General features: G+C 39.6%; 1 protein-coding gene across 2 annotated transcripts in view; it reads right to left on the bottom strand.

The window, feature by feature from the left end:
* The window catches only part of LOC137486818 (macrophage mannose receptor 1-like), a 51,078-nt gene extending 37,691 nt beyond the window's left edge, over nucleotides 1–13,387 (bottom strand). Inside the window, exons 1-5 of one of the 2 annotated variants that reach the window (XM_068212330.1) lie at nucleotides 13,278–13,387; nucleotides 9,152–9,553; nucleotides 7,511–7,684; nucleotides 3,572–3,733; nucleotides 419–532 (exon numbers count right to left, since the gene is read on the bottom strand). In XM_068212330.1, the coding sequence (XP_068068431.1) occupies nucleotides 419–532; nucleotides 3,572–3,733; nucleotides 7,511–7,684; nucleotides 9,152–9,553; nucleotides 13,278–13,338 (913 nt within the window). In that variant the 5' untranslated portion in view covers nucleotides 13,339–13,387. The remainder of the gene's footprint in view (nucleotides 1–418; nucleotides 533–3,571; nucleotides 3,734–7,510; nucleotides 7,685–9,151; nucleotides 9,554–13,277) is intronic. The other variant, XM_068212339.1, reaches the window with a different exon arrangement.
* Nucleotides 13,388–15,486: the final 2,099 nt, after the last annotated feature.

Genomic DNA, 15,486 nt, shown 5'->3' with positions numbered 1-15,486 from the left:
AAAACAAATTGGAAAGGAATTTGAAGAAAAAAAAAAAAAAAAACAAACAAACAAACAAACAAACAAACAAAAAACCACACTATTGATCACTCCAATCTCATAAATGAAGACTTTTACAACACTTCTGTATTCAGAAATAAAATAAATTTGGAAGATATGCAAATGAAGTGTCAACAGATGACTTAAAACTTTCCTATGGATTTTGAGCCTACCATTTCCATTATGAATAATAAATTAGGCCTGGGGCATATCTCTACCATAAGGGCCATTACTCACAGTGTTCATAACCACAATCAGAATCTTTCAGCATCAAAACAAGCTCAATAATTGCAGGAGAATAGAGTGCTAGAAAAGATATTTGTTACACAATGACCAAATGTTTGCCTCTTGAACTGAGTAGCAATGCATTTAACCTTACCTGGAACCCAGTTTAAGTACCGAAAAGGAGCACCACCAACCCATTGCCATCCACTGTTGAAATTCAAACTGTTGAGACCAAACCAGAGAGCTGAACTCAGTGTGCGAGTCAGACCTAGGAAACAGAGACAGAGAGAGACATTGGAAGTTCACAGCAAGAGAAAACACTCCTCAAAACTTGAGAGCTGAATTCTTGTTGAGCCTTCTCCTTTTTTCTAGTATAAGTTTTAACAATTTTTAGCATTCTAGTTAAGGTTTTTATGCTAAACCTGATAAGCTGGTCATCTTACATTGGTCAGTTTAGAGTTTTGACATATTTAGGTTTGGAGAATTTTATTACAACAGAAAACAAAAAGACTCTGCTACCATTGATAACAAACATGAAACTTGTTTTTTCAGAATTATAAAATATTAAATGGATAAAGTTGCAGAAAAGGTCATAAAACCAAAAATCAGCTTTCTAAAATGAAAGATAATAGTTTCTCGATATGTATTTTCGCTTCCATAAAATTAACAAGTGTGAATTTCACAGTGTAAAAACCCTGTTCTCATTTATCAAAATACATTAAAATTCGATCCTTGCAAACACCATCTTTTTAACATAATATCTTGTGCATTTTTTAGACTGATCTGATTTCAGTTCTTTAGCCAATGTTAAGTCAGGCTTCAAAAAAACAGTTCAAATTTATTTCTCTAGCTCTGAAAAGCACTTAGAAATATCATGCTTATTATGGCCCTGCTGAACATTATTCATAGTCAGTACTAATCAATTGTCTATCTCTGCCCTTAGTATAAGGCTTGGAAGTGCAGCTGGATGCCTGCTGATTTTTTTTAATTTAAGTGTGTTTCTGCATAGTTCACAGAAAATCATTATGCAAAATGTATGATTTGCTTCTGTTTCTACTGATGGCATCATGCCAAGATGTTGCAGTTTAGCCGTCTTTGACACCACAACGATGGGCAGCACTTGAAGCACAGCAAACTTAAAAGGAGAGGTAGTTGACTGGAAAGAATTAGAATCTCAGACCTGGTTTTTCACCAACGCATTAACATGCCCTATTACTTCTCCTGGATAAACAATTTATGGTTAGGAGAACTGAGAGCTGAGCATGACAGGAAATCCTAGTAGTGCCAGGCTAGCTGTGTAATGAACTGATCTTCACCTATATTTAGCAGCCATATCTATCCGTTTGCAATTAAAACACATCAACTAATAACTACCTTCTGTGTCAGCACCAGTTTGCTCCCTTGAGCACTAATTTCAGCAACAATTTTCTCACAGTCATTTAAAAAACAACCCATGTTTTGACCAAATCTTTAAATTGAAAACAGAAGTTTAGACAGAACAAATTATTCATAGCATTAAAAATACATTTCTCATTCCTCTAAAATGGAGAAATATTGATTTGATTGATGGACTACTAGATGGATAAGAAATTGGTTGGATGTCTGCATCTAAAAAGCTACAGTCAATGGCTTAGACTCCAAATGGAAACCAGTAACAAGTGGTGTCCCTCTAGGGTTTGTAGTGGGACCAATATTATTAATATCTATGTCAGTCACATAGACAGGGGGATTGGGTGCACCCTCATCACGTTTGCAGATGACACCCAGCTGAGAGGTGCGCTTGGCTCACTTGAGGGAAGCAATGGCAACCAGAAGGCATCTGACTGGCTTGAGGAGTGGGCCCATGCCAGCCACATGAAGTTCAACAAGGCCAAGCATAGGTCCTATCCCTGGGTCATGGAAATTCACAATATCAATATGGACTAGGGGATGAATGGATTGAGAGCAGCACGGCAGAGAAGGACTTCATGGATGAAAAGCTGGACATGACCTGGCCATGTGCACTCACAGCCCAGAAAGCCAAACTTGTCCTGGGCTGCCTCCAAAGCAGCATGGCCTTCAGGAGGAGGGAAGGGATTCTGACCCTCAGCCCTTCTCTGGGGAGAGTGCTCGGAGTGCTGCATTCAGCTGTGGGGTCCCCAGTACAAGAAAGGCATGGAGCAAGCCTAGAGGAGGCAAGAAAATTCATCAGAGGGCTGAAACATCCCACCTGCAAAGAATGGCTGACAGAACTGAGTTTGTTTAGCCTGGAGAGGAGAAGAGACCTTATCATGGCTTTTCAATAAATTAAAAGGACTTCTAAGAAATTTGGAGGAAGACTTTTTACCAGGGCTTGTAGTGACGTGACAAGGGATAATAGTTTAAAAATAAAAGAGGGTAGATTTAGATTAGATATAATGAAGGTGTTTTTTACAATGTTGATGGAACAGGTTGCCCTGAGAAATTGTTGATCCTCATCATTGAAAGTGTTCAAGGTAAAGTTAGATGGTACTTTGAGCAAACTAGTCAAATCCATGATGTCCCATACCATGGCAGAGAGGCTGGAATAGATGATCTTTAAATGTTCCTTTCTACACAAACCATTCTCTAATCCTCTTATTCTACAAATTTAGAGTACAACATATAGCTCATGGTATAGAATATTTATCTTTCAACTGATGTACCATATTCAAAATATTTTCTAATTTATTTAATATATGAATCAGTGAACTATTTCATGTTTGTACACATGGTGAGAAGGTAATAAAGAGGACTTTCTCAATGTAGAATATAAATATATTCAAGTAAAATTTAAGAATTTTCTCATAGGAGAAGTGTGGAAACTCTTTCCAAAAACATTGAAGGAGATTGAAACTAAAAGAGAATATTTATGAGTCCTTTTGTTCATTAGTTCTTTTTCTTTTCATATTTTAGGATATACAGAAGATACAATGGCTTTAGTGAAATAGGCAAAACTGCAGACTAATACACACTACAAGAAGAGTGCAAAAAGGATGCAATCTTGATATCTATATCTTCAGTTTACAAACTACTTTGCATTTTTCTGCATTCTAACATTCATTCTTTATTGCCTGCATTACTTAATTGTTGTATTTTTTATGTCACTATTAGCTTATGGCAATATTTAATCATGATAAAATAAATATTATCTGTCTTATATTTTCAGATGAATCATTCAGTATAACTATTTCAATTTACTAATTACCAGAATTGAACAAATATAATCTTCACGATGGAACATGTCATATTAGTGTCGCTGTTGCAATAATACACTTTTTTAAGGAAATGATGGAAAATATTAACCTACCTGTCAGGTATGTTTGTTCGTGTAACTCTGTGATGCTTAATAGTTCTGCCTTCTGCTGCTGACAACTTTTTCTTGCCTGATGCCATTTCAGAGCTGTCTCAGAGTTTATCTGGTACTGGACATTTGTTAAAGGGTCTGTGTTCCACAAATCATTACTAGTAACTATAGGGAGAAATGAAAATGCTGTAACTCATCATGAAGACATAGCCCGATAAAATATACCAAAAAATTGCATAGCAAAAGACACAAAATGCCTGAACACTGCTATAGACAAATGGTTTGAAAGGAATACTGAGGTTCTCTAATGTAATAGTAGATCCAGGACAGTAGACAGGGAATTAAACAAGGTCACTGTTTTCTCTGGTACAAAAGAATCTGCTGTTTAAGGTAAACAATAAGCGGCTAAAAATGTGCTAAAAGAGTTGATTTGTGAATGTGGAGAAAAAGACTAAAAACTTTCAGGCTGATGCTAGCTAAGGTGTATATAAAGCTGACCTTGTTTCTGAGATAAACCCCAAATTTTTTTACTAATTTGGGTCACTATGTAAAGTGGCTATGGATTTTCTTACTGTGATTATGGTAATCAGACCCAAGTGCTGAATGCAAAGCTGACATCATCAGCATCCATCTCACATTTCCCGGCTATTCCTGATTTCTTAAGCATGTGTCTGACATAGCATGACTTTCTCCTCTGCCATATATCCTGACTAAACTCCTTGAGTACCTGAACTTGGCACTTTAAGACAATGCCAGTGAAAGCATCATCCAAAAGAACTCAACATTAGAAATTGCCCCAGAAGGTATCACACTCTTTACACTGCTGCAGTCTCTCCTGCCTCATCTCAATTGTTTCTCCACAAACAAGCAACAGAAAACAGTGTGATCTTGATCTGCCAAAAATGGAACCTACGTGAGGTCCCAATACTGAGCTAAATATCACATAAAGGGAATAAAGTTGCATGACTAAAGCAGAACACAGCAGAGATCACTGCATGTCTGCCAACAAGGAGAAAACAACTGAATTCCTGAAGCCTTTATCAGCTTCTCAAATTGCAATCTGAAAAAATTGAGAGAAAGAGGTCTTATCTAAATTCAGAGTGCTCAGAATAGTTCAGTCTGCAATTTGAGGGAAACAGTACAATAAACAAAACTCAAAACAAAGCATGATACATGCTAAAGACCAGGAGGTCACATACCAGTTCCACATTTTCCTGTATTAAATCTGATTATCCATAGGTAATAAAAAGTGCTTCTTTTCACATTATCTTTATTTTAAAAATAAATCAAATATAACCTACTGTAATAATGACATTTCCATAAAAATGGGAATTTTCATCTAATTATCATTATCCACAAATCAGCTTCTGTCAAAAATATTTTATAACTATCAGAATCAAAACTTCTTTGCTACATTATGTTCTAAAAGACCATAAATCCCTATGCACAAGCTTGGGATAAAATTATTGCAAAAATAGTAAAATCTATAATTCAGTAAAGAAAACTGGCTCTGACTTGATAGTAAGGAGTTTATAAATCTTGTGCATTTATTACAGAGAAGAGGTAAACAAGTCTTGGGCATTCATCCAACCTTCCACCTCAGTTCCCCAGTCTCATAATTTATAGCTGACTTCCATATGGTGCTCTCTTGTAGAATTTTGGCCTTTCATAAAAACCAAACTCATTTCTAAATCTTGGAAAATTTGCTTTTAAGATATTTAAGAGTTCAAATGTCTTTGCAGAGCAGGATTTTGGAAAATCTATATGCTATTGTTTAAAGCTTAGTTGCCCAGAGAAAAAAAAAAAGATGAAACACTTTCCTGGAATAATATATTTTAGCACTTAAACTAAATTAATGTTAAATCACACCTGTCCTCAGTACATATGTAGTAAATTAATAAAAATCTGAACTCTATCCCTACACAGAGGAATTCAGCATGCATTTATTTTCTACAGGTTTTGTTTCTGTCCTAGTCACCTGCATTTTTATGCATTGCTTAGAAGGGTTTCTGAATCTTTCACTAAATATATTGCTCTTTCATCCATCAAGAGAGGCCTCAATGGACTTTTTCCCACTGGAACAGAGCTATAGGTACACGTTAAGTCACTCTCCTTACAGTGTGCGACTTGTTTTGTTCCCCAACACTTTCTTTGAAGTGCAGCATACAGTTCAAAAAGACATGCTGTAACCTATAAAGAGCAGCACTTCCTAGGCTACTAAAAATTGTTTGCTGTAGCAACACTGCTCAGTTTATTTCCTTGGGGTTTAAGCTTCTGCTGTTACTGTCTCAGCATCTCTTTCTAAATCACCAAATAAAGGGTCATAATCACAATTATGTCACCTCCACTGATAAAATTTCTCCACCTCCATTGATTACAATAACTGTCACAAGTACAGTCTCATGCACTCTTCATTTTGGAGAACATCTGAGGTGGTTTTGGTCACAATGAGAAGCGACTGGGTCAGACACAGACATTTAACTGAAGGTCCTGGCCCCAGTATGAGCAGCTGCAATAGTTTGCACCACATGTTTTCATGCTTGCACCCTTGGTCCATTTAAGAAGACAGTTTAGGAAACAACACTTTATTCTTAGTAAATAAACTTTAACACACAGAGACTTAAACATTATATTTTAAAGGTGTTGTTGAAGTTTATTAACTTATCACACCCTCATATCTCATTCATTTCTCTTTCATAGGGATGACTAAAACTTCTGCTACCATGGCCTGTCTCTCACTAAAATATATGACCCAAACTTGAATATTTTATAGCTAGTACTGAAGAATCAGGAAGGAAACATGCAGGCAGTCAGCATAAAGCAGCTTTTTCCTCCAGCAATCACTGCCATCTGAATGGATTTCCTTGAATTATGCCAAAGAATTAAACAAAATTTTAATGATGCCTCCTATTTGTTGTACTCAAATAATACTAATCAGGGAGTATTCTTAAGTCAACTTTGCATGTGCTTTATTAGGGATTGATATTCCCAGCATGTTTTTATTGTCTTGAAAATTATACCTGCATAGGAGGAAAAAAAAGTGCAGTTTTTTATTTGCTGAAATACTGAATGCAACATTCATGGAAATCAGGCAAGGACACCAGTGTTTTGTCATCAGACCAGATAAGATCAACCAAAACAGTTTTCTTCACATCAAAGGAAAGGCATATTTTTCTCCTTAGTTTTGCTTGCAGTCAGCTTGAGCTTTATAGCAAAACACAATAATAAAGAAGAAAGGAGGGAAAAGTGCTACCCTTCTCAGCATGACAGAAGAAGTAGCTTGTAGACAAAATGTTTAGTACATATTTTACAGAGGTCCAGAGAAAATTCATTAAAATGTAAAAGAATTCAAATACATGCAGGCATAAATTACTCTCATTTGCTTAAAGTAAGATCAACATTTCTAAATAAAGTTCTGCATTTTGATAATACTGCATTTTAAATACCAAGTATACTCAAACCAGGGACTTTAGAATACAAATAATTCTAATTGAGTTAAAAGACAGAACTAAAATACAGTACACAGATTTGGGAAACACTGGGATGTACTAAAGAGTTCATGAAAGCTCCTTCATGTCTAAAAGGCAACTCATTCTCCAAAGTAATTTTAATTTTCTATTAAACTGTATTCTAGCTTTCAGTTCCACTTCACAGATTTCTACTTTGTGACCTCTTATATATACTACTTATGTTAATGTACTCATCTAATTTACTTTCTGGTTAAGTAAATTGTGTACGTAGAGATTCCAGAATACAATTAACATACTTTCACCCAAAACTAATTGGGCAATGTTTTTATGCTGGGTCCTATATTTGGATATTTATGTTGCTCTTAAAAGGAAAGCAGGCTAAACAGAGACATTTCAAACTGCAAAGCACATGTTATGGACTTATTTACAGGCAGCTAAGTAGCAGCACATTTTGTGAATGTAAAAAGCTTACATTTCATTGGGCAAAATCCATACTTCCTGTCAACATCATAGTCCGAAGTGGTTCCACACCAGAACCAGCCATCTGATCTGCCAGCATCAGTGCAGTCAGCATACCATTTACCACCAAACTTAAAAGGAAATACACAAGGGGCTCCATTGTCATTTCCTTTCACTGTGTAGGTATCTAAGGAGACACAAGAATTCAAAAATGTATAAAAATTAATAAGCATGGCATATATAGGAGTTCACCTTTATGATCCTATTAAAAATATTATAGCAAGGAAAGCTTGCCAGCTTAGAATACAGCTGTACTAGAATTGGAACATTGATCATTTTACTCTAGGTCTAAGCTGATACCCATGTTCACAGTGAGACAAATTTTTGTTGCTAGGGGAGACAACAGACCACAACTGACTAAGACAAGTACATACCCATGCTAAATTTCCCATGCGTAACAATCAAAAGTATAAAACCCACACAGTTATGTCATTTTTTAAGGCACAAAAGACTGTTGAGTGTTCTGTCAATTACCAGTCAACTGCTGATCATTTTGGACATAGAAGAGCATGTCCATATAAATTTGAAAATATATGTCATAAACTGACTCAAATATATTATGCCCAAATAAATTTTATATTTGCATCTAAAGATACTTTTTGTTTTATCAGAAACCTGACTCAATGGAACTTATGAAAGTAACTAAAGCAGCTTTCTGTGTGCGCACATGTAATGTACATTCAGTGATGGAAGGACATACAGGGGAACTGGACTTAACAAGGATTTTTGGAGAGGTGACATACCAGGGTCACTGTCTCACAGAGCTGCTAGAAAACAGAGGAGGAAGGAATAGGTGGATATTATTACATCTCTCCCCTGCCTTCTTCCACGTAATTTGCTTTGCTAGGGTTCTTTTATTCTGGCTTCTGGACAAGGACTAGTACTGTAATCAGCCATAGTGTAAACCACAGAAACTGCATCCATACCTCCCTCTGTTACCATTTCTGTTTATCAAAGAATACTAAATGGGAAGTCAAATGTATTTCCAGATACTGATCATGAATACATATAGAGATGAATGAATATATATAGAGATGTATTATACATCACTTTTTCAAATTTAACTATTTAAACTATTTCTGTGTCTAACATTTTAGCACCACCTCTGAGACTCCCTTCAAACACCTAGAAAGATATCTGCAATACAGTGGAAATAAAGATATCAAGAGTTAACTAAAATCTTACTTCCAGTCAATATTTGCACCCCAAGGAAAAAAAAATATAATCAACAGACTGAACACTTGCACTACATCTTTCTGTACACATGTAGTAAATAGTAAAAGCTATCATCAACTGCTGTGTAATAGTTATACACATGTTTTGAATAACCATAGAATTTTTTTATTCTCTCTAAATTAATCACTACCATGCATGGTTAATCATCTATCAGCACTTTGACAAGTTTGACAAAAACCAAACTGAACTACTCTAAAAACAAAAAGCGCATCCACTCAAGTACTGTTGATTTCACCTGAATTCATACTCACTGATCATTAATAAGATTAAGGAAATTCTTCTACACATATAAAATATTTTAATTATCTACACCTAAAAACGAGTTTGAAAATACAAAAATGAATTTACAGAACTTTACCTTCATAGCCTCGAGAACACAGATCGTCTGTGGTTCCGTAGACTTTCCACCTACTCCATAAACCAGATCCCTTGTACAGCATAATATTCCTTTCCTGTTTGTTTCCATAGTTGAAAAACAAATCTTCCCCTTGGATTGCAAAGAGAGTCTCATTTCTGCATTCCCATCGCTGAAGTTCACTAGCCTTGTCACAAGGATACAGAGTGATCGGAACCCAGTCTTTCTTCGAAGGCACTCCCAAGCACAATTTGAATGCTATGCTCATAAGCTGGTGATCTGAGACCCACCTGAATTTTTGTGACTCATTTTCTTGAACACAAGGAGCAGTAGTCACTGAATTAGAACTTAGAGCCAGTACACAGCGCTTGTGATCTTCATTATATATTAAGAAGATGCTAGTGTCTGCAGGAAAGAAAACACTGGAATTATTTGGTTTGAAGTAACCTTACCTGCTATCTAAATGAAATATGAATCTGGACACTCCTCTTGGTGTGAAAATCTCATCATCTGTTCAGCAAAAGAAGGTGTGAACTACACCTGTTGAAGTGGCTGCATGATGAAACTAGTTCAGATGTGAGGACATTTCAACTGTTTTGTGTCAGTGAAAGCATCTACACACAAAAATACGAGGCAGCAGAAGTGTAGACCTAGTGTCTCCTGTAGGTTTAAAGCACGGGTTAAACTGAAGAGAGAAAACACACTCATGGTGCTAATCCAAGCTGCACCCACGGGAATTACTGCAATGAGGGAGCATGGACACTAGAGAGCAGATCCTGGCGCTGAACTCCCCAGCAGCACTGGCTCCCAGGCGTGGGGAGATGACAACAGTCACTAAGTTCTTCAGGCTCCATTTCCTCACAGTGGGGAGTTCTGTTTTCAAAAGCCCGGCGAAAATATTTAAAGTATTAACTGAGGAGAAGGATATGTTTTTAAGCTTTATACTCAAGCTTCTTGTAGAACATATTTTTCAACTCAGTCATCAGTGACTTCTTTCTTGCATCTCTCCATTATGAATGAAATACCAACAGCAGTGGGATTTGCCATCACCAGTTATGCCTCTTCATGACTTATGAAAATATACAAACTCTTCATAACTTCCCAGGTTATTTCTCCCTCTTACTAAACAATGTTTCACAGTATGCATTTTCACGTATTCAAGTGTCATTTCAAAACTGTAGCTGCTTGAAAAGCTTTAACATCTTTTGCACTTGGATGTGCTATGAGTGTAACATTTCTGAGCCAGTCTTGCTGAAAGACTGAAAATTTCTCCTCTCTGATTTACCTGAGATACATTTTAGCACAGTAACTTTATCACGCTCTTTCACATAAGGTAACAGGATGCACAACATTTTAAAGCTGTATTTTAACTGGGCTATGAGATAGGAAGGAGAAATATTAATTTATGAGACTCTGGGGATTAAAGCTATTTAAAATACTATTTATTTTAATGTATGATTACCAAATTAAACAAATTGTATAATGGAGAAATAGTTAAGGGGAAAACAGGTTAACCACAGAAAGTCTCCCCTTCTCTGCTGAGGCTCTGTGGAAATGATCATATTTTTCTGCAGAAGAACAATCTGGGAACAAATAATCTCTCTCTCAGAGAAAGAGCTGACCTAGACGTATCTCATCTATAGTTCAGCTTCCTTCTCTTGTCCTTTGGCTTCCATCTCACTGGGAAGTAATGTAAAACTGATGAGCACTGGAGGCAGAAATTGATGTCTTTTGCCAATCTGTTTTGCTCACAGACAATACAAGGAAATGTATAATTATCATTGCTGGTGACAACTTCTTTTTATTCTGCTTTTCTACTAGCATTTAGCACAATGTTATTGTAAACTAATATATGCAGTGCTTGCAACTCTCCTTTTCCTGAAATCATGTTTAAAGTTTCTGGATAAAAGAGATGCCAAACGATTTCACATGTGTAGAAAACACTACCTGATTTTTCAAACTGCTAAAATTGTATCTGTGGCCTAAAATAACAGTCCTTATTTTCCTGTTTTTGTGGTGTTAAAGAGAAGATGCTATTCACATGAAAAAATATCCCTAAGTAAAAAACCTGGATTGCTGCATCCAAGCATGAGAGGGTGCAGAGTTTTGGCTTCATAAATTAAGTTAAAGAGCTGAACAAAGCAGTCTGGCCAGTGGGGATGGAGAGGGAGACAAAACTTAGGCTCTCTACAATTCCGACAGTGTCCTTACAAAGCATTAATTAGAAGGGTGTAAACCCAACACACCTGCTTATACAAGGGCATATTCCCAATGCAGGGAGTAGTACATATGCAAGCAGCTAAAAGGCCAACACAACCAAGGAGGCATCGAAAATAAGCTGACAGCAAAACAGGAGAATGGAACAAGAGGTAGCAGGATGCTGGAGCAACTGTGGATGAGGCTGTAATCGCAGGATTTCCTTTCCCTCAGTGTTGCTCCTCTCTAGTCCATGGCCATCCAGCAGACTCTTAACTTAGCGCTGTATTGCTCAAGTTTACAGCTTTATTTCTGTTTATTTTGCCATCTTGCTCACCGAAGAGGCTTCCCATATAACAGTATCCGTGTGAGTAATTAGATAGTCTAGAAGAAACAAGCCAGGTATTTGTGCAGCACTTCCTGCCCTGCCAAGTCCTCTCTGTAAACACTTGATACCCCTCTTGCCAGCATGATGAGCTGTGTCTGTAAAATGGGCTGAGCAGAATCACACATAGCACCATTAGCTGTGTTTCACTGTTCTGTAGCAACATTTGTTATAGAGTTCTGTAACAGATGCTGCTCTTCACTGCAGATGAACCGTGGGTGGAACTCTTTAAGGTCCACCACAGTGTGCTCATGAGTACCACAATGTTAGTACTTTGAATTAAACCTATTTCTAACAGTAATTCATATTTTGAAACTTACTCCTGGAAGGAAGGTCTTTAAAATGCATAAGAACATGCCAGGCTTAGGAAACAACTTCACCATTACCAGTGCACAACTAGCCATTCAAGGAGATCCCTCAAATGTCCCAACCAGTTCCCAAAAGAATTTTTCTCACAGGCTTTCATTTTTCTTTACTCACCACACTGTGACTATTTGCCTGTCTCTGGCCCCAAGTTGTATCTTAAGAATTGTGCCAAGCAGTGCAGAATCTCACTGGACAATATCATTTCCACGGTAGAGATTTCCAGAATGCCAAACTGACTTCACACTCTGCAGCATTTCCAAACCATCACAGACTATGTGAGCATAAATAAGGAAGTAATTTGTGAAGCCAGTGAAGTGCTACCAGTGTTAAAAATTAATGGAGAGCACCAGAAGAACAGACCCATAGCCAGAAGCAAAAGAGGAGAGAGCAAGGAGACAGAGGCAGGTAGGACTGTCTTCTCTACACAGCCTCTCGCCTACCAGATGACCTAAAGTGATTGCTGCTAGTTACACAAAGGAAGAAAGGTTACACGGCAGTGCTACAAAGATTTGCATCGCTAGACCTCAATCTAGAGAGCAGAGGACACTGAAAGGTTTTCAGAAAGGGCAGGTGCGAAACGTTCACTGAAAAGTAGCTGTGAGCTGGAAATCATGAAAAATCTCAGACTAAATGGGTACAAACTCCAGGTATCACCAAGCAACACAATTTCCCTCTGTTCTCACACCTCTATCCATCCCAGAACCTCAGCTACCCTAATATTCCCCTATCTGTCAAAAGCAGGGCCCATCCAAGAGGGCTGGAGGACAGGCAGAGCCCCAGTACCGGGCAGTTCTGCAAAGCTCTGCGGTGAGCAGGTCTGTGAGGGAGAGCTGGGTGATGCAGTTAAATAAATCTATCAGGGACTGATCGGAGCGGTGGGGGAAACTGAGGCAGCGCCGGTGACAGCCCCGTTCGGCGCCCACAGCGCCATGGGCACCCAAAAGGCCACCCCGCCGGGCAGCTTTACCCGCCGGGCACCTCTGGATGAGGGCGAGGAAGGGGTCCCGAGGGGAGGCCGCCTCCATCAGCCGCCCGCCCGCCGCAGAGAGGTCGTGGGCTTCACCTGCGCGGACGCTCCGTCCCCACGCCCGCCGCAAGCCCCAGGTCAGGCTCGGCTCTGTGCCCGCGGTGACCCCTCGTTTTTCGGCTCGCCTGGCCCGCACAGCCCCTGCGGGCACTTACCCAGCAGCGGAAAAGCCCGCGGGAGCAGTCCGAGGAGCAGCAGGAGCAGGGAGGGAGCCATCGCCGCGGCTCCGCCCGTGGCGCCCCGCGGCTGAGAGGAGAGGGCGTCCCGCCGGGCAGGTCCGCCGCACTTGTGAAGGGCTGGTGGGTCAGGGAAAACTCTGGGCTCCAAATGATAAGGAAATATCCTGTCACATGGGGCGGTTTGAAATAACAGGAATTCGCTGTTCAAACTTTGCTTTCCTAAGCTGATTTTTTTCCCTTAGCGGAGGAAAGAGCCTCCTTCCAGGCATGTGCAGGTGATAAAGCGGTGATAGCTGAGAGGAGCGCTGCTTTTTTTGTTGTTGCCGTCGTGTGTGGCGTTTGTTTTTTTTCTTTTATCCCCTTTGCCACTCTGACAGCGTTGCATCTGGGTCAGTGGTTTGTCTTCCAAGAAAATTAGCCAACCCCGCTCGGAGGGAGGAGGATATCCCTCTCCTTTTTTTTCTGTGTTAAGGAAATGAGAAGGATAAGGGGTAAGAAACTCAAGTCGCGAAGAAAACCTCTGCTGGAACGCCCGGGTTGCTCCTCAGATCGAGGACTGCAGGAGCAGCAGAGACCTACTTTTGGGAGCCCGGGATCTGGGCTGCGCCCCCGTCCCCACCACTCCTCCCCCGGGCGCCAGCAGGTCGCTCCGCCGGGAGCGGGGCGCGGCCGGGGCTCGGGGCTGCCAAGGAGGGGACGAAGGGGACGAGGAGGCTTAAGGACCCTAAGAGGCATTTTCTGAAGTCCAATAAAGGAACTTCAGCCGATTTGTTTGTTTGTTTATTTATTCTACCGACAGTGATGGCACTATCTGCTGTTAACAGGACTCAAATCTTGCTCGTGAATCAGTGCGGGAAAGACAAAATCTTGCCTGCTAGCTGGGTTTCACAAGCTGAAGCAGCTGCCTGGAAATAAATGATCTTTCTGAAAAGGTGCCTTTAGAGCACAGTCCGCCTTGGTGATTTTACAGCTTCTTGCTGTGCTGGATACAGAGCAGCATGCTATTTCTTCGAGATCACCCCCAATATACAGTCTGAAGAGTCCCAAATGGATTGAAAACATCAGTCTTACGGTTGTTTTACATAGAGAGGCTTTTGTAACATATGGGACTTACTGGGTGTTTTGATGGGGCATACATGAGGCTCAGGGAGCACCTTACTGCTCTCTACAACTCCAGGAAAAAAGGGCTTAGTGAGGTGGGGGCTGGTCTCTTCTCCCAGGTGACAAGTGACAAGACAAGAGGAAATGACCTGAAGTTGAACCAGGGAAGGTTTAGACTGGATATTAGGAAAATACTATTTGCTGAGAGAGTGGTCAAACGCTGCAACAGGCTGCCTAGGGAAATGGTGAATTACCATCCCTGGAAGTGTTTAAAATGTGGAGATGAGGTGCTTAGAGGCATGATTTATTGGTGGGCTTGGAAGAGCTGGATTAATGGTTGGACTCAATGATCTTAGAGGTCCTTTCCAACCTTAAAAATTCTATGATTCTGTGAACCTGTAAGGCATGAAACCTACCATGTTTATAAAGCCTGTTGTGCAGCAGGCTGTACCCCCTGTGTTGTCAGGCACTTGGAAATCTCTGATAAGTATTAAAAAATCGTCCTAATCCTCCTTGATGGAAGTTCTGGGTGGGAAAGTACAGCACATCCAGGGAAACACCAATATGAGATTAGTGTGGAAAGAGGCAGAGCAGAGTAAGAAGGTACTTTGACATTATTATAAGAGGAGAAGAAACAGTGGAGATGGAAAAACAACCTAATTTGAAGTCAGTGAAACTCCTGTTAACATTGGAAAGGATTCCAGCCAGGCACTTCAGCTGTGCTGGGTCCTCTTGTGGGCTACGTGAGGGGAGTAAAGAGGAAGTGGTTCATAATTTCTCTTAACATCTGTAGAACCACAAAAAGGTCAGGAACAGCCTGGCCCAGGGACAGGAGGTGGGAAGTATTTCAGCCATAATCAGCAATGTTCTGTATTGTTGTGTTGATGAATTGTCATGTGGGAAACTTAATCTCTTGCTGTAGTGTATGGGAGATATTTCTTTTTCCCTTATTATTTGCAAAATCCAAAAGCCCAGAAAAACATCTAGTGCTAAAAGGAGCAAGTCAGAAGACTCAGAAAAATGCTGCTGCCCTAATAGAACGCTGCAATTTCTAAGACTGTCACTGAAAGCTTTGGGTATTTGT

This window comes from Anomalospiza imberbis, chromosome 1 (assembly GCF_031753505.1).
Source record: "Anomalospiza imberbis isolate Cuckoo-Finch-1a 21T00152 chromosome 1, ASM3175350v1, whole genome shotgun sequence".
NCBI lineage: Eukaryota > Metazoa > Chordata > Aves > Passeriformes > Viduidae > Anomalospiza > Anomalospiza imberbis.
The sequence above is the reverse complement of the archived record's forward strand: the minus strand, read 5'-3'. Positions and strand labels throughout refer to the sequence as shown.